A 24,121-nucleotide genomic window follows, 5' to 3' on the forward strand; every position below is an offset into this window, starting at 1 on the left:
CGCTTAAACATTCAAGAGAACTTAACATAATGATACTCATTACAAAACAGTACAAACAGTTTTGTACAAACATTACACAATGGATCTTTGAAACCTATCCAGTATCAACAGGCTTAAAGAGAGTATAATCCAAATGGAATTTTAAATTTTCATATTTAATTTATTATACAGGTTGTTTAATAATCTCAGAGCAAGACTTTAGTTCAGGACCACACTTTAATTTGTTTTTTAATATATGTTACAGTGTAAAACACGGGACTACAAATAGACAAGGATTCAATAATCAAAATCCCTTTAAAATGTGCACTTATTTTATCCACTATTAATAAATATCTACAGAGATTAACAGCTTTATAAATGCTTTATTAACAGCTTTAAATTGTCTTAAAAGTTCCCCCAAACACCACAAAAAACAAGGAACTCAACACCAGAACCAAACATGCAATAGATTCTTGGGCAAAAACAGTCCACACACTGCAGTCACAGTTTTTTGGTGATCTAAAATTAATGTATTGCATTTTTCTGGTAAACATGTTTTTAAATAATGCACATTAGCACACATTATTCATGACAATACTACATGAGGTTGCAGAACATACACAGGTTGTACAAAAAAAAATCCAGCTCTGTTCAAATAAGTTGTGTAAATTACCACAGATATAAAAATCTGAGATAAAAAAATGTCTATTTAGCAAGGTGATGCTTGGAATGGGAAAACTCAAATGCCTGAAAAAGGAAGGCAAGATCCGTACCTCAGAATTAAATAAAAGTGAAGGAGGGTTTATGTTCAAGAAGCTCTTGCATAATAGCTATTTCCCGTTTTTACGAGTTTGAAGACTGACAAATCAAATTTCTTGCATGTTACTAAGGAGAACACTTGTGTAACAGCTCCTCTAAATACAGTGCAACTTTGCAGAAAGCGTGCATTGCTAACATCTCATAGCAAGGCTCAATGACTGTTTTTGGACAGAGCCACTGCTGCACCTTAGAGCAGACTAAGATTTTAGGAAGCAGCTGTTTTTAAGAGCAATCTTAATCTTCTTGATAGTATGACTAAGTGCACAAACTATTTTGAAAAACTGCAGAAGAGTGTTTCATTCTCATTTTAAGAATTATTCTTAATATCTACAGTTTGTATAAGTAGAAAAATGAATTAGTCTGAAAACTCTTTATTATTGGATGCACAGTATCTGACAACATGTATTTGTTTAGAAAGAAAGGTAATACGGAATAGCTTAACATTCCTGGGAACTTTATTTGAAAAGCTAGACTTGTTCCCTGGTAGAACAGACACCTGAGAGGATAATGCACATGTCCACAGATGCTTCCTTAATTAGGACCATTTTTCTCCTGATGCTCCCCACATTTTGAATTGCTAATTGTAACTCAAACCGAATTTACCACTATGAACATACTATCACAGGAGGGGGAGAATCAGAATGCTTTTCTTTTATACACATTTACTGTATAAGTCTCTCCAGGTTGACTACAATTGACATCTGTCACAATCCTCTAACTACATGAAACAACAAACTCAACCAAAATGATCCCTTTTCCTTACTAGACTCCTAGAGTATGTGGTACTATATATCAATGATTACAGTTCAAAAGAAACAAACACACAGTGATAAAGAAATTGGAATGGTAAATCATGGAGTGTATTTATATACACAATGTTCTATGTGTTGTAATCTTTGATTTGTTTGACAACTTTATCTCCCTGAGGAGAAGTGAACTAAAGCTTTTCGCCCAAAAAACTATGCATAATAGGGTTCAGCTTAGAAGGCATACAGGTGAATGCTGCTTAACCTTTTTTTTAAAGATTGTGCTATTTTTAATTCAGTGCATATATCCAGACATTTTATTTCTGGGCAAGGTGCTTTGGGAATGCTTGTAATGTAAGGGTAAACAGAAATGGCTATGAGACTGGACAGGAAATCATTGGTAATATTAGTAATACAGAAACATTGTATAAACTATAGTCCTTTTTGGTACAGATATTCTTTAATTATCAATACAATCGAGGAATACCAGAACAGATGAAGATGACACAATTTTTCTACTCCTTTCATGATTTTCACATGGTTTTTCTACTCCTCCAACTGTATTTATAAGCCACATCTCATTACCATCTGAGTTGTACCCTGCATTTATTCCCACTTCACTCGAACCGTTAAAGTTACGACAACGCAGTGGAATCCATAGCTCTCTGCATTGGAAAAAAAAACTATTTGAAACTCAGTCAAAACCTAGTATTCTTGCAAAGCTTCTTAAGTGGCTCATTCCATGATCTGAAGTGGTAACATATTACAACTGCTATGAAATTAAAGCAGCTGACCATCATTAAAATTAATATCCGTCCTACTCACGTCAGTTAAGAACATGCTATAGATAATTTCACAATGACAGTGGAAACCCACACAGAAATTAACATTAAAATGTTAATATAAAAATGTCTGAATTTTCCATACCATTTTAAAACAAATATTAAAACATTTGAACTTCATAACTCATTATTAATTTAGTAACTGTGCTATCAAATCAACAAATGGAATGCAAACTAGTATCAAGGAAGAAAATAAATCAACAGAAATTGTTTTGTCTCTTGATTTGAGCCAAAATCTAATTTTGTTATAGTTTCCATCATTGCATTTTCACTATAACTAAAACAGATAAATCTAAAAAAAAACTGTTCCAACACTATCATTCGGTGATCATTAAAATTAGAAGACAGATTTTCACAATAGCACAAAATGTTAATATTTAGTTATTATACACATCACCGTCTAGGACCTAGAACAGTTATACAGTAACTTTTATATGAGCAGAATGTTTCTTCACAGAGACCTCTTTAAAAAAAACATGAAATGCAAAACAAAAAACCTTCCAGAAAGCCCCGAAACAAACCAAAAAGAACCTACCAAAACCATCCTGCAAACATTTTATAATGTTCAGACATACTTTAAACCCATTGAGCCAAGGTATGACAACAGTCACGGTTTTGTCAGGTACCAATTTCATATGAGTTGTCCTCCACTAACTTAAATGTGTGGATAGCACAAATTAAAATACATACTACTTTTTATATACTCATTTTCAATTTTCAATTAGTTTTTAAAAAAATTAAAGCAATTACCTACATTCTCTCAGTGCATGTACAGATCATTATTAAACTATCTGGAAATATTTTATAAGGTGAAGTTTACAGTATAGAATTATAAAGAAATATTATTTACAAATCTGATATAATTTTGAAAGATCCTTTTAGGGATGTTTTTAAGCACCATCAAAAGTACTGGTAATAGTGATCAATTCTAACAAAGGACAGATACAGCATGTTTAAAGTACTCCTCATTTATCTCAAACATTTATCTGTGCCCAGCTGGGGATGAAACAAAATGAGAGTTCAGTGTGATTAATAACCATTACTGAGAGGTATTGCACAAAGAAAATAAAGCTACACAAGCAAATTAATACAATGTTTAAACTATTGTGTTAGAGCACATCTATCCTGCTTTATAAGGTATCCACTAGCCCTGCATTTCAGTTAGGGCAGCAGAAATCTGTAATTTTGATGGTTCATATAGTATACTAAAGGCAACCTTTAAAATACTTTGTTATACCTTTTTTAAATATTATAAGAGACAACAATCAAAATGACAAAAACACACCAAGTCAGCACTAGGAGGACTGAACCTCTAACTACAGCTTTCAGTATTTCACATCTACAATAAAACCTCAATAACTGTGATTTGACCTATGAATGAAAAATGTTTACTGAAATGTTTTCCTAAGTTATCACAGTCTTCATTCTTGCATGTCTCGAGGAACAGAATTAAAAAAGAATTAGAAGAAACAGACTTATTCAAGGCACAGGAGGAGGAGAGTGAGTTGGTTGAGTGGGAAGGGAGTGAAATACAATTTACTTTCTAGTCTGTTATTGCTGGGCTGCAATAAGCTTTTACAGTACTGTTGCATTTATGAGAACATTAAAAACATGGCGTAAACAGCAATGAAAATGCACTCTGCTGTGATTGAAAAAACAAACTCTAATACAGGGTAAACTATAGCAACAGTGATCTAATTTGCTGGTACAAGCAATAACTTGGATTAAAGGGGGGGAAACAAGGTCCCCCCCCCCCCCAGTTTTCAGTATTCATTTCAATAAAAAAATACTAGCAATTAAAACAACTTTTGAAATGATAAACAGTTGTAACAAAAATATTGCTATGGAAAATGCTAGTTTCACAAGCTGTGAAACCACACCTCATTTTCTCCATAGGGTATTAAGCCCTGCATTCACAGAGAGTTCAAGGCACCTAACCCTCATGAACACCGAGCATTTACTGTACATCACAGCAGTTCATGTTTGGGTCCCTACCCTCATGCCCAGGGGATGGTTATATGCTCTGCTCACCTTGTACCTCTAGGTTGCCAGCATCGGTTTGTTCAAAGGAAGTAGCAATGGAGGTAATAAGTATGAAATGTACCTACAGAAACATTTGTATACTGCCCAAGCATACAAAAAAAGCACGTACAGTAGCTGTTAAAAATAAAGCCATGAAAGTGATTACAGTTGATTAAAAGATCGGAAGATCCATTTTCAGTTTTCATTTCTTGTTGTTTCGCTTTTATGCATCTTTTGTTCTGCATCTATATTAATACTTAAAAAGGTCTCAGTGAAGGACAGCGAAGTAAAGCCAAATCTACCCATATAACAGACAGCACCTATAGTTTGGTCCTGAACAATAAGCGTTACAACTTAGTGCCATTACGAGAATCAGGCCCTTGGTGTTCATAGCCCAGAGCAGTGTTAGATCATTAATCCCAGTTATGCAGGTCACTCTGTACTCTGGCCAACCTTCATAAATGTATCAGGATTGCCTTGAAATGCAGTTAGACAGTGAGGTAGATGGAAAGTGTTAACAAATCGTGTGGTCTTTCCACTTCCCTAAAACTGAGGACACCTGGCTGAGAAAATATAAACCTCCCAAACTATTTTTTTTAAACTAGATACTGTCTGAACACACACATTCTCTATCAGGCATGAATGAGAAGTTAAATTCTTGCTAGAGCTTCCCTTCCCTTACAGAGACAATCAGCTTATTGGAACCATCATTTGGCAAGCTAGTACCATTTGGTTCACCTGAACTGGTTGGAATTCCACTTTGAACTGTCAGACAGTACTGAGTGAATTTTAAAATCTCACCACTTTGCAGATGATGAAGGAGTAAAACACCAAGGTCTGATTCGGGGTCTAATTAAAAAAAAATCCACACTTATGCTCAACAGTATAAAACAGAAAGCAAATTGGTTTTTAAATCCTCCAATTTTGAGTGACAATAAGAACTAAGGGTTTTCTGAATATTTTTACACAAAGGTTTAAGACAGGCGAACAGACCATATGGTGTCATTATAATTTAAAGAACATTAATAGAACAAACTGACAGGACAGTTTGAAAGATTAGAAATTACAAAATATTTAAATTGATGGTATGCGTGTTATAAATATTTTAACATGAATAATTATATTCACAAAACCGTAATTAAGGTCTTAAACATTAGGCATTTTAGTAAAAACAAACACCTTTGTTTCAGAAAACTTGTAAAATTGAATTTTATAATGCTTACTGTGGCAAAGGGTGACTAAATTTTTTATTACAAGTTTTAGGTTATGATTCTCCGTGTCCTACGCAGAGTGTCTTTAGAGACACTCCGAGCATTCATTTAATATGCTTCACAAATAAACAATGAACTGCAAAAAAGATTTTCAAAAAGCCAACATAACTCCAAAGGTAAATTCTTTAAATTCAGGAAGTTAACCTACATTTTACAACTATTATTTTTCTTCTTGGCTTATTATTGAGCAGGGGTGAACCGTGTGAGCCCCTTGTCTGATAAATATAACTATACCCATTGGTTTTCTAACAGTACAGTAGGTTGCTTAAGTATCCCAAAACATGAAAGGATGCAGTGTGGAGTGTATTAAATAAATATAATTGGCATAGGCATTTTCAAAGGAGGTTTTCATTATCAACTGACACTTAAACTAAAAGAGATGTTCTTTTATTCTTCTACATCTACCATTTTTTGTGCCTTTTAAAAGACTTGCTTTTTCTATACACAGGTTAAATGACTTATGATCTGAGAGGAAAAATGTGTTTTCTAACTATTGCAAAAACCTATTTCAAGTTTCACAGAACACAGTGGGAGGAAAAATAAAAACATTGGAGGTACCCATGTTGTTTTTCCACAGGTAATCCTATCTCCCAGAGGTCACTGCACCCTGAAGAAATATTCAGAGGCTCAGTGGGCCTTGGAGGTGCCGTTCATGTGCGCATTGTCTGTGGAGGGAAGCTCTGTACTGTATAGGCAGTCAAGGAAACCGTAAGAAACCTCCGTCACCATTGAGCGATCTGGAATAGACTGTGCCATGCCATAGATCGCCCCCTGAAGGCACAAACAAAAGTGTTAGAGTACACCTAACCAGACAGGAAGAACTGACAATGTACTTTAAACTCGGTTACATGTGCTAGGAAGCTCACCATGCCAGTGGTTTTTTCCTGGGGATTTTCCATGATAACTGCCACACACTCTTTGACGTCTTTCACAAAACTCTCAGCCACACCAGGCTTTGTGTGCAGCAGCGTCACGCAGATGTGGATACTGCATGGAAGACAAAATAGATGTTTCAGAGAAAAAAAAGGCAAGGAAAACATGTCTTTAATTACAGTTAACATACTGTACAACATGAAATGGGGAAATGGGGCAGATTTCCAACATTCACCTTGAAGGAAACTGCAGTGTGTTCAAATTCCAGCTCTTGGCGGTCAATGCATTGGACAACCGAAAAATGTCAAAGACTTTAGATCCCAGGGCCACAACAGAAACTTCAGGGTTGCCAAAGACAAACACTCCATCTATCTTGCGAATTCTGTGTGGCAAGAACAAGACAACAAATTATAGCACAACAATAATTTCTAATTATATTTATTTATAGAACAAAGGTGTTTGGAATAAACAATATTTCTAGCTTCATATACAAATTAAGTTTGTATTTAATTCAGATCTATCAAAATTAGCCCTGAAAAACAACAAAAAAAATCAATACATTATCCAAAATACTATCTAAACACATGTAGAAAAATAGTGTGACCTACAGTAACCGTTACATTTTGGAACACAAACAAGAAGTTTGTTGAATCACCTTATTAAGGACTTGTTAGCTTGCTGTATTTTCTACAGACCAAGGAATCCAAAACAAAATCTAACTCCTTATCGGAGTCCAGTCTGCACTTAGACAGGTAAAATGAGGGAGGACTAAATCCAAAACACTACAAGATAATTACATTCTGTTTGTTTAGTTTAGGTTTTATACAGTAACAGGTTCTTTGCTTTCTCTGCTGGACTTTTTCTCAGAAAGATAACCCTGCTCTGCACTATAAGATCTACGTACCAGCTGGGCCTCATTATCCCTTCCTACGGCTGTACACAATTATTGGGCTCTCGGTCTATATTCTGGCTCAGTGACAATTCCTATCCTCCAAATGAGCCAAAATGGCTGCTCCCTGTGAAAGCCTCCCAGGGACACCTCAGCTGCATAGTTTATTCAGCTAAATAGCAACAAGTAGAATTTTATTATGATTCTACACTTCCAATGTAACTTCCGAGCTCATTTAAAATTATCCACATCCACATCTTTATTCTAACATTTATTAACAGATTCATTCATAAGAAAGAGCCAGTGAACGTACTCTGCATCAATGAACCGTGCAGTTTTAATAATCTTCTTTGTGGCTTCAACATAGCCACTTTCTCCCATGTGCATCATGGTGGCCCAGCAAGCTGCAATGATGCCTCCTGGTCGGGAGCCAGCAATAGAGGGAGATGCATAGATACCTCCTTGCCAGTCTGGAGCCACGAAATACTGATAATGTCGGTACTTCTTATCACTGTACAGGACCACAGAAGAGCCCTTTGGGGCAAAGCCATACTAAAAGGAGACAATAAAAAAATAAGCTCAGCACAAGTTACATAAGCGTGAAATCATGTCAAATAATGTCAAATGCATTAACACCTTAAAATTATATTCCACTACTAGCGCGATGTTTAATTTTGCGCCATTGGAAACAACTGCTTGCACCCACCTTCACTCACTGGTAAGAGCTGTGATGTACTTTCTCCACCTTGAACAAATTACGTTTTCCCTCTGTGGCTCAACTGCAAAATTTTATTCTGCCTGGCAGCCCTTTTTTAACCTTCCTTAAGAACTTAAAGCTCCACTCAGACATATGAAAGACCTTGAAGACTGTGGCTTCCCTCTTCTGACCTTTCACTACCTTTTCTCTTTTTCCTTTGCTCATCTCTGGTTTCCTTTTTTCGACTCATTTATTCCTGCTTTTATATGAATGGTGGATTTATACAGTTTGTTTAGGTACCAGGATGATCGTTCACATTTGTTCATTATCGTATAGGGTACCATGTAATAGTCTTTCTTTGCCCTGGAAACCAATAAAACAAATTGAACATACAATTATACTCAGACTAATAATCTACTTTAAAACAGTTACATGTATTCAGCATGATAATCAGAATCTAGTTCTCTGAACTAAGAATTGTCACAGTCTATGATAAAAGATCAATTCAATTGTTTGTAACTAATTTGTTTAGATGCTTATTTTTGTGTTCATCTGTAGGTTTCATGGTCTTTGCAACTTTAATTGTTCATGTTTCTATCAAGCTCCAATTTAGACATGCAAATTTGCCAGGATTTGTTTTATCCCTCTATTTAATTTGGTAAGTCAATTGGGAAACTCAGACCCCGTAGTACAGGGGAGCAGGTTGTAGAGAAATGTAAGCGAAGTACTTTGCTCCGGGGCACAACAGCCACATCCCACTGGAAATCTGACACCAGGGCTTTAGAGTCCCTCCAGTCCAGAGCCCTGCTGCTGCCTTTTTTCACATGGTATCTGTTATTATTACACCCCTTAACCTAGGGATTCACATCTAATGCACCCCTCATCTAACCTGGGGAAATTCATCCAACAGGTTCTATAACTCAGAGAAATGTCTGGAATGCCTCCCATAACTTGGGAATATGCATTTAACATGCACCCTAACTTGAGGAAACACCACTCATGTGTCTCCTAATTCAAGAGAACGTAATGCACCCCTAAGCAATTGTGTGGTAGGCCGTAATCAGGGCCGTGAGTTTTGAAATGAAGCTAGGAAGGGAGTTATGGTCTGGGCTGAACTCATTCTCCTGCCCACCTTGTGTGTATCCGCTGAAATGCTGGTCACCCCTTTGACACGGAAGTCAAAAGGACGCAGGGGGTACTTGGCCTTTTCCATAAATGCGATCAGGAAACCACCCAAGCATGCGTCTACATGGAAAGGAATATTGTACTTCACAGCCAGCTGTAAAATAAAAACAAATGAATAGGAGTGCAAGCATACAGTAAAAAAATACTCAGGGGTCAGGTTGTAAATATTTTTTTCTCATGACTGCTGGATTATATTTGATTCCTTGTTTTCATATATTTAAATTTCCTGTCAACACACGTGGCATTCATCACAATTTGTCACACCCCACCCAATCTCTGCTGGTCAAGCTGAATCATACTAAACCCATTGCTGAAGTGCAATGTGATACTATGGCATAGAAAGAAAGAGACCCATCACCTTTGCTACATCTTGCACAGGGTCCATGATTCCATGGGGGAACTGAGGGGCAGAGCAGACTAGCATGGCAGTGTTCCTCGAGATGGCTCTTCTCATGGCCTATTTCAACAGACAGAACCTGATTTACAACAAAACCTAGGATCTGATCACTGCAGAAGCCATTTGTTTTCTCCACAGATTTCCCATAAGTGTTAACATCTCTTGACACTCTCATTAATTCTTCAAATATAAAACAGGCTTCATTGTAATCTTAAACAAGTCACTTGGAAATTCAAAGTTTTTAGATGGCATATCAAGAGCTACAGATATTACCCTCATCTTATTTACATAACTTAGGTAACAATGCATTCGTCAATATTAGTTTTGTGTCAGTGATGCTGCAGATATCCATAGATGGTTGTACAATCAAATCAAGGATTTCATCACAATTTGAATGCATCTCCTCTATTGCTGAAGAAAAAAAGTGTTCAATGTAAAAACACCTTTTAAAAAATAATCTTATTAAAAAAAACAGATTTGTACACAACAAACTTCAACATAAACTCATAGGGAGTATGTCTACCTTTTTCAAATCATTTTGTTAAGAAGGTAAACTACTGTAGCATTTCAAGCTGAAGTAAAGAACTAAAACATTTGTCAAACGAATACAAGAAGTTTCACCTTCACATCAACTTCCATAGTTTTCTGATCCAGGGGAATGTGAATTATTTTCATTCCAAAGTAGTGCGCTGCTTTGTCAAAAGCTGCATGAACACTGATTGGTGCAAGGCTGAAACAGGGACAAACTTTAGCTTGTAAGTGGTCTGCTACAACAACAAGACAAATACTCAGTGGCTCTTCAGCAACTTATGTTGCATAAATCAGTATACACTTTTCATGTAGAAATAGGCATCCCTACAATGAACATTCTACTAACACTACCAATTAAGAAGCAGATACAAACAAATCCGTCTGGTAGTTTGGTCTAACTGGTCATGTAGGGCCTGATATAGCCATACAGAGGACACAAAGGCACTTTAGAAAAACTGAAAAATCAGTTGTTTTCAAAGGGCCTTCACTTCAGCATAGCAAGGTTCTGTTAATTAGATAATAATTGAAGTCTGGTAAAGGTTTAAATTAGTCTTTGTATAAGAATTTGGAATAACAGGCTGTGAAACCCAGATATATCTCAGCACTTATCCTTGTAATTAACTGTAAGAAAACCAAGCTATTGAACTGTCTGAATAGTATGTCATTAAGAGATTATACATAACGTATAAGACAATACGAGAATTGAAATAACAGGAAAGGACTAATAATGCTATCTACTCCTCTGGGGAATAGGTATAGCATTCTCCTTTGCACTGTATCTTATGGTTCCCAAGGTTACAAACACCATAAGTCTTTTCAGTACTGCCTCATTCTGTAATGAAAGAGCTGTTGTGCTTCTGAGTTCCCCATTAATTGCCAGACTATTACGTTTTCACAAAACATAAGAAATGTCCAGAAGTGTGAAATCTATACATAAAAGTTCTCTCAATGTTTGTAATAATTATTAATATAGTGGATTGAACCAACTGCGATGACCATGTTGTGTTGTTCTTCCCCCATCACTCTCCAGCTTGTTATTGTGGTTCATACTTTAGTCCACAAGATGTCACTCTTTAAATCACTAAAGCACAGCACGTTTCTGTCAAGTCTAGAGCTTCTATAAAGCAAGTCTGTACTGAGCACATTTTGAATTTACATATTTGCATAGGAGGAAAAAGGATGCAACAAGCTTAAGTGTTATTGTTCTCATTTTCCCCAAGGAAAAATAGTCCCTTTTTGAAACATTCTTCCCATGGGGTACAGCTGATATGCTGGCATTTTAATGGCAATATGTGTATTTTGTGGTACAACTGATATTTCCTTCTATGAAATAATAGGATTACCACAAATCAAATAAACCACTGCCTCCATTGTATTTACTTGTGCATAACAGAACTTTTTATGAAAAGCCAGCAATAAGTTAGTTTCAAGAACACAATTTAAAGAGAATGCTGTATTTCCAAAATTACAGATACTTCAGTGCGTACACATATAGAAATGTTTACTCCTGTGCAACTTACATTTCAGGGTGTTTGATGCCCCGTTCTCGTGCCAGATCTCTGTATGCTTTGCAAGCCATCAGGATACTCTCTGTACCTCCTGAGGTAACCTGGAAGAAGGCATAGGTACCAATTTAGGCAGACATAAAGTAAATCATTTCTAGCAAATATGCCATTCTCAAACATATAACCTCCATCACTCTGTAGAAACAAAACCTGCAAAAATGTATACTAGGAATATAATATAATATGAATATACTGTACACTGGAAGATTATAAAAGCTGCATGTTTTTTTCCCATGCTGTAAAATGGCTCGTTTTAGACAAAGCTACATGGCAAAAGGTTAAATTGGGTTGAAATACACAATTGTGTACTAAACAAAACAGTATATGAAACAAAGCAATCAAGAAAGCACAAAGCTGAACACGGCCCAGAGACTGATCCATATAATGTTTAATTTCGGAGATGTTTATGAATACAAAAATGGCACATGGCATAAATGTGAAGAATACAAATATAAATGTAAAATAAATATTTCAAACTTTATTAAATTTGGTTAACCTACACATTTTGCACAGCTCACTTTCTGAGCTTCACTGAAAATAAGGAAATAGTTTTTTAAGTTTTTCAGTTACAGTTAGTGTTAAACTGTGTGTGGTTAAAAGTATTGGAACACGGAGGACAATGTTTAAACCTTCAATACCACCATAATCTGTATCTGCAAGATACAGATAACATTGGGAAAGGTATGATTATTGCCCTTGAGTTATGAAAATATGAATAAAATATTAAGAGAAAAGCAACAATTATTACCACCATAAACTGTATCTGCAAGATGAAAATATGAATAACAATAGAGGAAAGCAACAATTATCAGCAACCAAGATAGTTCTAAATGTCAAGAACACATAGAAGACCACTGTATCTTTTTAATGGCATTTGTTAACCTCTTTTGTGTGATGTGCAGAAAACCGAAGAAATATTTTTACAATACATTACCAATTTAAGAAGAGTGGGCTACAACTGAAAAGGGTGATAAAGTCTAGGAATGTGTCTGAAACTAAATTACAAAAATAATTAATAAAAGGCTTTTGAGGCATGAAATAACTGAATAGACTGAGCAAATTTAACAACATTTTCTAATCCCTCATCACTCAAACATTTTAAATCCATAAAACTTTCTAGGACAAGCTCTCCATCTTCTGCATAATCCTCAATACTATAGTTATTTCTGAACAAACCAATCGTCACTATCTACAGTAGGGCTCACTCACTCTTTTTTTTAAGAAAAAAGACAGAGATGTGGGCTACTCATGACAAAACAAGAAAGTGGCAACAGCTTGTTACCTAAACAATTTGATTGCAAATGGTATTTGGGTTCACCATTAACAACCTACTGCTTTACTTTTGCATCACCTCTTTTTCCCTTGCCTCAGAACAAATGTTAACATATTCAAAATTAATTCAGTTTTACAGCCCTCTCTTCAGCAGAGTAAACAACTTTCAATCCTCTAGTCATGTTTTAAATTGCCAACTGGGGCTTCAAAACCTTTTATATTAATATTTAGCTGTGAATACAAAATCAAATTAAAGAGGGGAACATCTCACTTATATGAATAATGCATGCAATTAATATTATTTACACTGTTGTCACAGAAAACTGTTTCACAGGTTTTATTTAAATATAATATGCATTTAAGTGATATGATCTCCCTTCTTTTAGCGATCCTTTTCAAGATGAGTTAGAGAACAGTTAGTCAAACTACGTTTTGCAAGTTATCCTCACACTTATTTTTTCTAGGATATTAAGATGTATAGTCTCCTATTTAATCACAGATATTTGTTAAAGCAAATTCCAGCTTCCTATTGTTCTCCCATTTAAAATCTACAGCTTACAGTATGAGTCAGTAAACTACTAACACAAAATTATTGTTAGTTCCGTGAATGTTTTGAACATGTTAGTCTTTTGTGATTTATAAATAGCTCATATTAAAAGGCTTTCTGACATACTGTTAAAGATTGTATCGTGAACCCTCAAAGCCAAGGAATTTTTAATGCAGAGGTGAAACTCTTCATGAGGGTACTCACTACTTGTCTGTAAAGTGTTCCGAGACAAATTGTTGTGAAGGGCGAGATAATAAAATATGACTGAATAATTAAAAAGAGTGTACTTTAAATTTCATCCACAATTATAAATAAGAACTTGGAGAACTGGGAAGCATGTAAATGGTGAAAGTAGCTAGTTATGGGCACCAACAGTATATGCATTCTTCAGTTCCCCAATCTGATACAGACAGAAAGAGGAATTTGCTCAAACCCTGTGGTCTATTCCCAGAACCCAGAATGGCCTTGTTTAAGGACCTTTTATAAACATGACATTAATATTTGTTCTTTGCAAACTTTTAAATCTGAATTATTTTTCCACAGCTTAAGTTTCAATTAAGCATTTTTAGATAGCAGTTACAAGATATCAAAGCTAAGGAGTCCTTCATCCACCTAACACTTTAGTTTTAACTACTGATAATGACTTACAAACACATCACAGCCTGTAAATACTTCATTACCCGTGCCTGGTGCTGTTGTGCTCTGTCCATCACTAATCCATCTCTCACAGCTCCTGCAGGATCTTTACCTCTTACAATTGTCATTTTTTCTTATATACAGAAGGCATTGAACTGCTTTTTTATCCATGTTTTAACTCATGTTCTCATGGTGTTCTGGTTTGCATTCTACCTAAAAAGCTTGCCTGATTATAGCCATAAGGAATCAGAGCTGAGCCTCATTATCCCTACATAAACATAAAATTAACCCAGAAAATCGGCCATTTAGGAATCAGATTTCTACAATAATTAAATCTGAGAATATTAAACTTAATTTCTACTCAGCTTCTAGTATTAGATCTTATTTAATAACACTGTCTTAAAAACAAAAGGTAGCTTTATCTATTAGGAGCTGGGTGTATGTATTATTGTGGTCTTAACTAAGTTGCTACAAGTTGTATTGTTGGACCAGTAGGAGGCAATCTCCCCACTTTACCAGAATGTCCACACCAACAGGCCGGCCCCTGGCATAGCCTAACTAAGAGACTGCCTGGGGCCACCTCAATGTGCAACACAACCTCGGCACATTCAACTGTGAGCAAAAAAGACCCTATAAAGGCTCTTTCTGCTGCTGCTGTGGATTACCCTAATGGAAGCATAGTCAAAAAATAAAATGACCCAGCATGATCAATGCAAAATGTTTCTGAAGCACAGAAAAGAAGAGCAGAGCAATCTCAAAACAGAAGTACGCCAATTCAAGTCTTTGCAATAATGCACAATACGTGTAATAATGTCAGATCCGCTAGCAAATGGTAGAGATGACACATTTTCAAGCTAGACATGTAGACTGCGTTCTAGAAAATTCAAGTTTCTGGAAATTGTACACCTGCCGTGTGGGTCGCCTGGATAAAAATCGGCACTGCCTGGTCAAACAAAATCATGAAAGCAATTGTACAGTACAAAAGCCTGTCCAGCGCTTAAACTGAATCGGAATTAAAATGTATCATTTTCCTTGTGGTTTCTCCTGTATTTCATGAACTTGTATTTTAGTTTTGTAACTACTGTAGTTTTGTGAACTTCAGACTGCAGTCTCTCTCGGTGACAGCGGCAAGAGCAGAGAGAAGATTTTCAGAGCTCAAGGTCATTAAAACATACCTGAGGTTGAAAATCTAGGCAAAATGATTTATAGAAAGTTTTTCATAAAAATGTAGCCTTACTGATCTCACCTCCCTTGTTACTGGGTACACTTTTTTTTAAACTTATTTTCATACTTATTTCTGCAGTTCCTTTCTATCAAGGTTTAAATTTAGCCAATTATAATTTAAAAATGGCTGCAATTTGGAAGTAAAAGATCCTGTTTATCATTATTTATTGTTATTAATTTTTTTTATTACTTTCAATGTTAAAATACTTAATCTTTGTAAAATGTGTGCCTTATATTCTTGGTTTTTAAGTTATTATGTGTTCTTCAAAGCTGGTTAAATGATGTAACTATAAAACCTTTATTATGATTTTTTGTTCTAAGTAGTGAAATAAGGTTGTGCTGGGAGCTGATAATAGTAGTGCATGTGGAGGGGCCTCTTTCCAAGGTCCAGGGCCAGCCTTGCAAGCCAATATTCAAGTATGGTGACAGGGGACGCTGTGCTGTTCATTAGAGTTGGGGAGTTGACCTTATTGTCTGGGCCAAATTCCAAATCGGGATTACACAATCTAACCTGCCTAAATTTCCTCCTCAATTCAACTGGAGAAGCAATTTTCCTCTTCACCCGTTTTGCTGTGTTCTTGGGTTTCTGCCACATGTCTCCCAGGTGGGAGCTACACTTCAGATATGAGTCAAATGTAGCCCTTCTATAAGTGAAAAGACTTTAGGATCCTTTGGGGTGGACAGCACTATAATGCAATTTAATATTACAGATTTTCTGAAACACCTGGAGCTTACACAAATCTTTATAATACTTAAAGTTAATAATACTGTAGCTAATTGGTTCAACATATAAAGTTATAATGTGTTACATTAGCAGCAAGGAATATGCAGAGCCGTTCATTCGCATGACCAATGCTAAACCATTATACTAAATTCTATAAATAAAAAAATACGATCTTATATTTTTAATTTTAAACATGAATTTGGAAATGAAACATTAACATGAAACTGGCTTATCACTACAAATGCAATTATGGTGCTGTTGAAAATATTTACCAGCCTAGAGAAGAAATATTTTGAGGAACTAATTACAACCAGACAGAAAATGTTGTGCCACACTACTTTACGTGTTTTGTTCAATTTTGAAATATTTGGTTTGGGCTATTACACAAGAATAAAATGTGCTGATCTACTGACAGCGTGACCAGTTGCTCAGAAGTCCAAGGCTGTATTTAATTATTTTTCTCCCCTGAATCATGAAGAGCAGTCTGCATTCTTTGCACCAGGTCACATTCCCAATACTGTTGTGCTACCAATTGCTAAATAATGATGAAGTAAGAAATTAAATAAAAATGGCAAGAACAAATACAAGTTATCTTTGTTGCAAAATTCTACATCTACCCCAAAGCAAGTCAGAAAATCCAAGCATTACTAAAAAGTCAGGCATTTAGGTCACATGTACGATAAGAAATAAACCGAAATAAAATCCATTAAGAGGATAATTCTAAAAAACAAAATAGCCTTTACAGAATCTATCGGGAAAAAAACAAAACAAAACCTGGAGTTTGGAATTTATACGGAGAAACATGAGACAATATAAAAAAAGAACTGAGACATGATTCATAAGATTATTTTTCACGTTCCTGGTGACTCTTCTGATTATTTGCTTAAATGAAGAAAAATGAAATACTCATTTCTAGGTTTATATGTAGTACTTTTAGTAGCGCAAGATTAAATCTATTTCTGAGTTTTATCCCAATTATCTTAAATAACTGAGCATCTAACTTCTTGACAAATTCAGCAATAGTGGGTTGAAGCAGGCAGAAAGAAGACCACATTATTATTTCTTTAACCTCAATCAAAATAAACTGTACTTAATCTGTTTTGAGTTTAAAGCAGGTTTCAGAGTTTTCCGTGACAACTGAAATCAGGAACACAAACCGTGCCGCAGGACTGAGGACCGCCGTGGAAGAGAGTACAGGCCATCCGCACCACCTCCGCTTCCATCTTGCGCACTCCAGGGAAAATATCCGGATGCAGAGGATTAGACCAGGCAAACTCCCCATAGACCTGAAAACACAACCATCAGCGGATTAAACTGATGGAGCCACAAAGCAAATGAGTAGAACCAAACAAAACGTATGGATGTCCGATTTGATGCCAGTATACAGAGGACAGTGTAACTGATTGCAGATTAAATCAGAGACAAATAAGGCAAATCAAATAATTTATACCCAACTCTGTAATTTTCAAACAAAACAGTATACTTATTGGATAATCTAAATGCTTATCAGGCATAAAGCTTCTGGCACACACTCTTTCAGTTTGCCTTTTACATTTCAATGGACTTGATTTTGAATTGAAGTGGACCAATTTTAAAAATTGTAATCCATACAGTATAGACCTTTAAAAAAGCTTAGTGTTAAAACTATTTGTTCTACAAACTGAAAATCTTAATCCAATAGGTTTAATCACAGAGATGGAGTAAGAGTGACGTATTTCAACAGTGCTTCATCAATCCACCAAAGTAGATGTCCACTTTATTTGCATTTTATAAGAGCAGATTTTTATATGGCTCCATATTTAGACAGAGCAAAAAACATCATGGGTATTTATGAACCTATTTATGTTTGTATTTAAATAACAGAAATATGACAATTTAAGGGGAAACGTCTACTTAAAATAAGCCTAATGGCAGAATATCTACAAAAACACTCATTGCTAAAAGGTTAAACAATGAATTTAGTCAAATTACTTTACCAACATTTACCTACTTATTAGTGCGTATAACAGCCGACAAAAAATATTTATGACTGTGTTACTTGTCATTTGCATCAATGATCCAAATTTAGTTATTTGGCTGACATGTTTATCCAATGATTTTTAGATTCGTACCCATTTAAACAGATATTTTATTGGATCAATAAAAGGGATGTACTTTTTCAAGGGTACAACAGGGTCCTACTTAGGATTTGAACATAATTGGTTCAGACTCTAAGCACTTTTCCCTGCCCCCAGTAATAGTCAGCATAAAGAAACAATCACCTACAGCCTCATTAAACTCATCTATAACGAAACTACATTAATAAGCTATAATAGAGCTGCTGTTGGTATAGTTTCAATAGCGCAAGTCTAGTCATGGCCAGTGGTGGTTGTCTTCTTTCCAGTGACAGGACTGTTTTTCACAACATATACAGATGCAGCCATTCAAAACAAGCAGGCGATACCGCATTATTCTGCGGTGCGCTTGATGCGGTATACCGCACATTACTGTATTAATACCGTATATTCTCGCATAGAACTGCACGATACCGCATGATAACGGAGGTAAAATAATAGTATCCGGAATTTCCGCAAGGTGGAGCTAATAAAGCTCAACCTCTCATGTCTGAGCTGTCGCCATCAAAGTCTTAACCGAAGATATTACTAATAGTACTTATAATGAATGACCTTGGACAAGCTGTAAACTCAAAGCATTGCCCTGGTCCACATTCTTTTTTTCATTGACCGTCTTTGTAAAAGTAACACTACAGCATTTCGTTGATCCAATCACGCATTTGTTTCCAATCATGCAAAGTACAGTAATTTTTGAGAATCTCCGATTCACCATGCGTTTCACATGCTCATAAAATTGATTGATTTAGGAACATAAACATATTACTGTATGCAAACTGTACTGTATACAGTATGTATATGTATATTTAATGTCTTAATTGTGCCCGTTTAAGTATTGAATATTTATATTTACCACTGAAGGGAAATCTTAGTAGCTAAGCATAAAAAGAATAGGAGCATAACGCGTGTGAAGACCATAAACAATATTAATTTTGGAACATAAACATACAGTATTACAGTATATAAAAACCTCAAAAGGTTGCTTCAGAGAACACCTTCACCCAGAGGCTTAGTGAAAGGTGCTTTTCCTCCCTCACTGGCAGGAACTCTTGGATCTGCTCACCTTCACAAGGAGATTTGTAAGCTTCTCGTCTCCACTGTACACAGTTCCCGAAACACAGCCTTCCTCCCACCGGACATCTCCTACACAGATTCAGAAGTCATGTCAGACTACGTTTATCAACCCCATTGTCCCATGCCACAGCTAATAAAATCCTCTTTTAAAATTAAGGCTTAAAGAATACGTGCAAGCAAATCAACATAAATCAAACTACATACTGTACTAAGAATCTACATTACATTATTTTTCTGTATACAGTAAATTAAACTTTATGGTTTTAGCAAGTTCTAAAGTTCAGACTCATCTTTTTTTTTTGCAATACAAAGACATCTTAAAAATAAAAAAATAAACATTCTGTATTTCAAATTTCCAGAAAACCAAAGTAATGATTGTTTTTTAGAAAATAGACTTTCCTACCACTATCCCTCCTTTTGGTAACTTTTTAACCCTCATATAAACTACACAACAATGTTAAAGGCACACCATTTCAAAATGTAATAGATCACCTAAACAAAATACTGACATTTTTCATGGGGGCTTTCTTTGCACTTTAACATTAATGGCTTAAATCTGAACACCAGACCCATGCTTAAACTTTGCAAAGAGGCCAAAGCAACCTGCGAGAGCAGCACTCACCCAGTGCACTGTACTCTTTGAGCTTCTCCAGCACCTGTGTTTGAGTGAGCCCCTGGGAGGGTAGGGAGTGGGTGTAACTCATTCCTTCCTTCAGGGTGAACAAGCTGGAAGCCATGTCATCCAGAGCCTTGTTCAGCTGACTCTGGATCTGGAAACAAACAGAGCACGCTGAACACCATCAAAGAGGACAATGCATCAAAGAACCAACTTCTCTTTCAATAATTAGTATTAGCCTTAATTAAAAAAAAAACATGCATAATTAGAATGTAAAAAAAACAGAGTCACACCTTTTTAGATGAAATGAGACATGAGGACTTTGGACACACATCATTATGCAGTGCAGTGGTAAGTGACAGTTAGACCTGTACTTTCAAATCTAATGGTAAAGCAGTCGACTAAATTTGGACATGCAAACATACTGTACATATTAGAGAAAAAACAAATTCACTACATCAAGACAGAATGAGATGCTGAAGTCTACTGGTAAAAACATAACATATATAAAACGCCTTCCAGTATATTGAAGGTTACTACAAGATAATGACCTGGAGTTAACTTATGCTTATTGCAGTACTCTGCTTGCTCAACTGTCTGCTGCAGGAGTTTCAGATCTCAGACAAGAAACAGATGAGTCACAGTCATCTTCCTCAGGCTTTTACAAATTGAATAATTCATCTTTTTGCACGTGAAGATGTTGAAGGCTTGATTTTCAGTATAAAAGCAGACCTTTAGGTAAATGCTACAGCAAAGGTCATAAAGTATATTAACACTCCAGGGTAAATAAACTGTAGAGAATAAAAGGGATATTTTGTGCTGTACTTAATGTTGCAACTGATTTTTGTGAACTACGAATATATCATTATAATGTATTATTAATTTATTAGCAGTCTATTCTGTATATATTTATTCTTTTATCATGCTCTGTTAATTATTTATGTGTTAAAATTATTTTCCATGCATATTAAGGAATAAACATATTTTATGGAAAAACATAAGAATGATATATAGGCAAGATACAGAATTAATGAGAAATATTTTAAAGAAAATTTATAGGAAGATTTTAAATAAACATACTGTGGCCCCAACAAAAGGAATTTTTCTTATAATCCTAAAACACTGCTTTTTTACTCTTGATGTCAAGCCTGCAAAGCAAAGAAAAGTGAATCATTAATTTGAAAACATTTATCTAAAAGTCAAGATCATTCACGTGACTAACACCACAATAAAACCAACCTTTATCCCTTTAGAAGCTAGTTTAAAGAATAGATATATAATTGCATGCACCTGATAAAAGCTCATGTAATGATTTAAAAAAAATCTAACATCTAGTTGAACTTGATATATGCTATACACAATTTTTTATCTAAAACTATCAGCATTACAGTTAATAATCTTAATAAACATGTTCTCATGGCAGACAGAACAAAAGAAATATAATCAATGTCTCCAATATATGAATTGGAAACCTAAATAGATATACTGCATTACAATTCCTTAACATTTGGGTTCATTCAGACAAATACTTCTTAAAGAAAAATACAGCAGGATACATGGTAGGAAATATTAAACAAAATGACCTGATAAGAGTAACTTAAAAATGCAGACGTTAAATATAGGATAAAAATACATGAAACAAAAGCACAGATTTCCAAAGCATCTTGGAGTAACAAATTTAGCCTTCACCTGTGTGAACTTTCAAAACTTGGCAATCATATCAAAAGATGAGCCAAATTTCCAAACTAGTGTTTTCTTCAATAACAGTAATAACATAACCGTTATTTTATGGTACAATATTTCAGTGCTGTGCCAATCTTCAATATACTCATCTATGTAAACACCAAGACTAACAGCTACCATATACTGTAGCTTGAAGAACATCAACAATTTAATGCAGATCAAAGATCTTGGTGACTTAATCTTCACACTTTGAAAAGATTGTCAAATATTGCTCTAGTCACCAGCTTATGACTTATTTAATATTAAAAAATTAGGGATATTGTGCAAAATTATATGCATTCTTCCATTAAAACACAACCCTTGGAATTTGATTTCTGAGACCAACACAATGTCGAATACTAGTTTCCAGACCTGTCCTTAGTCAGGAAAAATTTTATAGCAACATTAAACTCTTTCCAAGGTTACAGTAAGTGTACAGCTTGTTTGTATCCTTCCAGACCTGCTTAATTTAATTATTTGATTAACTTTGTTTCTGTATAAAACATATACAGGTCCCATATTAAAATGAACTTCATTCTTTAAATACATCCACTAATTTATGTATGAAACTGAAAAAAATTATTACATACATTATATCTATTAGAGAAAACTCTGTTAATGAAGAAGTGTGGGCTTAAGAAGTGGTAAAAACCAAAAAATATAATCAATTATCATCAAAAATATCAAGTAAGAGTTATACATATTTTGATTATCAAATATAATTCCTCACATTGACATAGAACTTTTTATTCTGAAGGATCTCAGAAGTAGCAGAACCACTTCATTCACCACTGTAGTGCTGTACCACCTGGGTGACATGTAGATCAGGTGAAGGAAGAAAGTGCTTTACCACCTGAATTAAGGGGCACTTTAGGTTGGCCAGGCAGTACAAGACCAGAGTGAAACTTAGCCAGGACACCAGCCTTGACATCTTTCTCTTATGAACTGTACTACGGAATCTCTAACATTCAGGCAGTCTGGACCATGGTTTAACATTTCAGCCAAAGGACAGCATCTCCACAGCACAGTGCTCCTCTGTCACCATGCTAATTGGATACACAACAATACACCATGTACACTGGTTTGGAAACTTTGGAAAAGAATGCCTCCAACTGGCCCAACATCACTTTTATCCATCCCAGCCCTGCCTGAGTTCTGATGACATAAGCCTAGAAGGTGACAAAATTACTTTTTCATTAACACAATTAACCCGACTATATCGGATGTTAAGCTGCACATTGTCTAGAGCAAATCTACCCCCAAGAGCAGGCCTTACTGAAATCTTTTGCATATTTTCACATTAAAGATGTGTGCATCTATGAATCATTAAGGGAGATCTATGAATGTTACCAAGAACCTCTGTGTTGTTGGTTTTTGCACGGAAACAGAAGCATTTCCAATTATAAAGCACCGACAATTCCCACAGAACAGAAAACATACATTTGCTATACTGGAGTCTATGATTAAACACTGGGGAAAAAAAAACAAACTTGGCACATGCATGCTAAAGAATGCAACAGAACACGCAGAGTTGGTTATAACGCATTTTTTTCTCATTCATCATCCTGGATTCTAAAATGGAGAATATTCATGAAATCAACATTAATTATTGAAAATATTTTTGTCAATAGATCAAAAGTAAATATTTTAGGCAACTGAACAGCTCACTTTAAAGCAATCCCCAGGAGCCACAATATATCTTTAGAAAACTACTCCTTATTCCAAACCAAGTGTGACCTCTGTACTCACTCTCCTGCTGAAAGAGGAATCCGTGGAGCCACACTGCCAGCAGAGTAGAGCCAACTGTCACCCCGATGATCTGCCAAGCTTCCAGCCCTTCGCACTTTGTATTCACAAACTTCCGGCCTTCTTCCAGATACATCAGAATCATTTCTTTATACACTTCCAAGGCAGTCTGGAAAAACGTAAGGGGTATTGAAACATTTAAATTAATGCACTCCATCTTTCTTATGGCCCTAGTGTATAGTTCTTCAGACACAGCCGCAAACATGACAGGGACCTGCGCCTGACACAGGCTAGCTTTTGTGGAAACTTTTCAATGGAATTCATTGCTTAACATGGCAATCAAATCACATAATATTACGATTCTTTAAATACTCATTTCCACCATCTTAGGAGGTTTCCTGTCAGCAGTTACTGAATACATTTTTTTATTTGAAAAATTGAATAAATGCTTTAAAAAATGTTATTTAAAATTTTATCAAGAGTGGTATTTTCCTTCAGATGTTACAGTGCGATCTAGAAAAACACTATCGAAAACAACACAAAGAGGAATTCAGTAGCTCAAAAAGATGGAAAAAAATGACACCAATCTTGATGTGCACCTGAAAACTATTTTCAAGGAAGGGTTAGGGAAAG

At 35.4% G+C, this 24,121-nt stretch overlaps 1 protein-coding gene across 1 annotated transcript in view; it reads right to left on the reverse strand.

Annotated features, from left to right (window-relative positions):
* Nucleotides 1–342: 342 nt before the first annotated feature.
* The window catches only part of sgpl1 (sphingosine-1-phosphate lyase 1), a 32,469-nt gene continuing 8,690 nt past the window's right edge, over nucleotides 343–24,121 (reverse strand). The window contains exons 2-14 of the mRNA XM_006630800.3: nucleotides 23,492–23,657; nucleotides 21,101–21,168; nucleotides 20,027–20,174; nucleotides 19,394–19,473; nucleotides 17,377–17,505; nucleotides 11,772–11,860; nucleotides 10,342–10,450; nucleotides 9,682–9,780; nucleotides 9,271–9,417; nucleotides 7,755–7,993; nucleotides 6,788–6,934; nucleotides 6,546–6,666; nucleotides 343–6,450 (exon numbers count right to left, since the gene is read on the reverse strand). Of these exons, the coding sequence (XP_006630863.1) occupies nucleotides 6,307–6,450; nucleotides 6,546–6,666; nucleotides 6,788–6,934; nucleotides 7,755–7,993; nucleotides 9,271–9,417; nucleotides 9,682–9,780; nucleotides 10,342–10,450; nucleotides 11,772–11,860; nucleotides 17,377–17,505; nucleotides 19,394–19,473; nucleotides 20,027–20,174; nucleotides 21,101–21,168; nucleotides 23,492–23,657 (1,686 nt within the window). The 3' untranslated portion in view covers nucleotides 343–6,306. The remainder of the gene's footprint in view (nucleotides 6,451–6,545; nucleotides 6,667–6,787; nucleotides 6,935–7,754; nucleotides 7,994–9,270; nucleotides 9,418–9,681; nucleotides 9,781–10,341; nucleotides 10,451–11,771; nucleotides 11,861–17,376; nucleotides 17,506–19,393; nucleotides 19,474–20,026; nucleotides 20,175–21,100; nucleotides 21,169–23,491; nucleotides 23,658–24,121) is intronic.

This window comes from Lepisosteus oculatus, chromosome 4, assembly GCF_040954835.1.
Source record: "Lepisosteus oculatus isolate fLepOcu1 chromosome 4, fLepOcu1.hap2, whole genome shotgun sequence".
NCBI classification, from domain to species: Eukaryota; Metazoa; Chordata; class Actinopteri; order Semionotiformes; family Lepisosteidae; genus Lepisosteus; species Lepisosteus oculatus.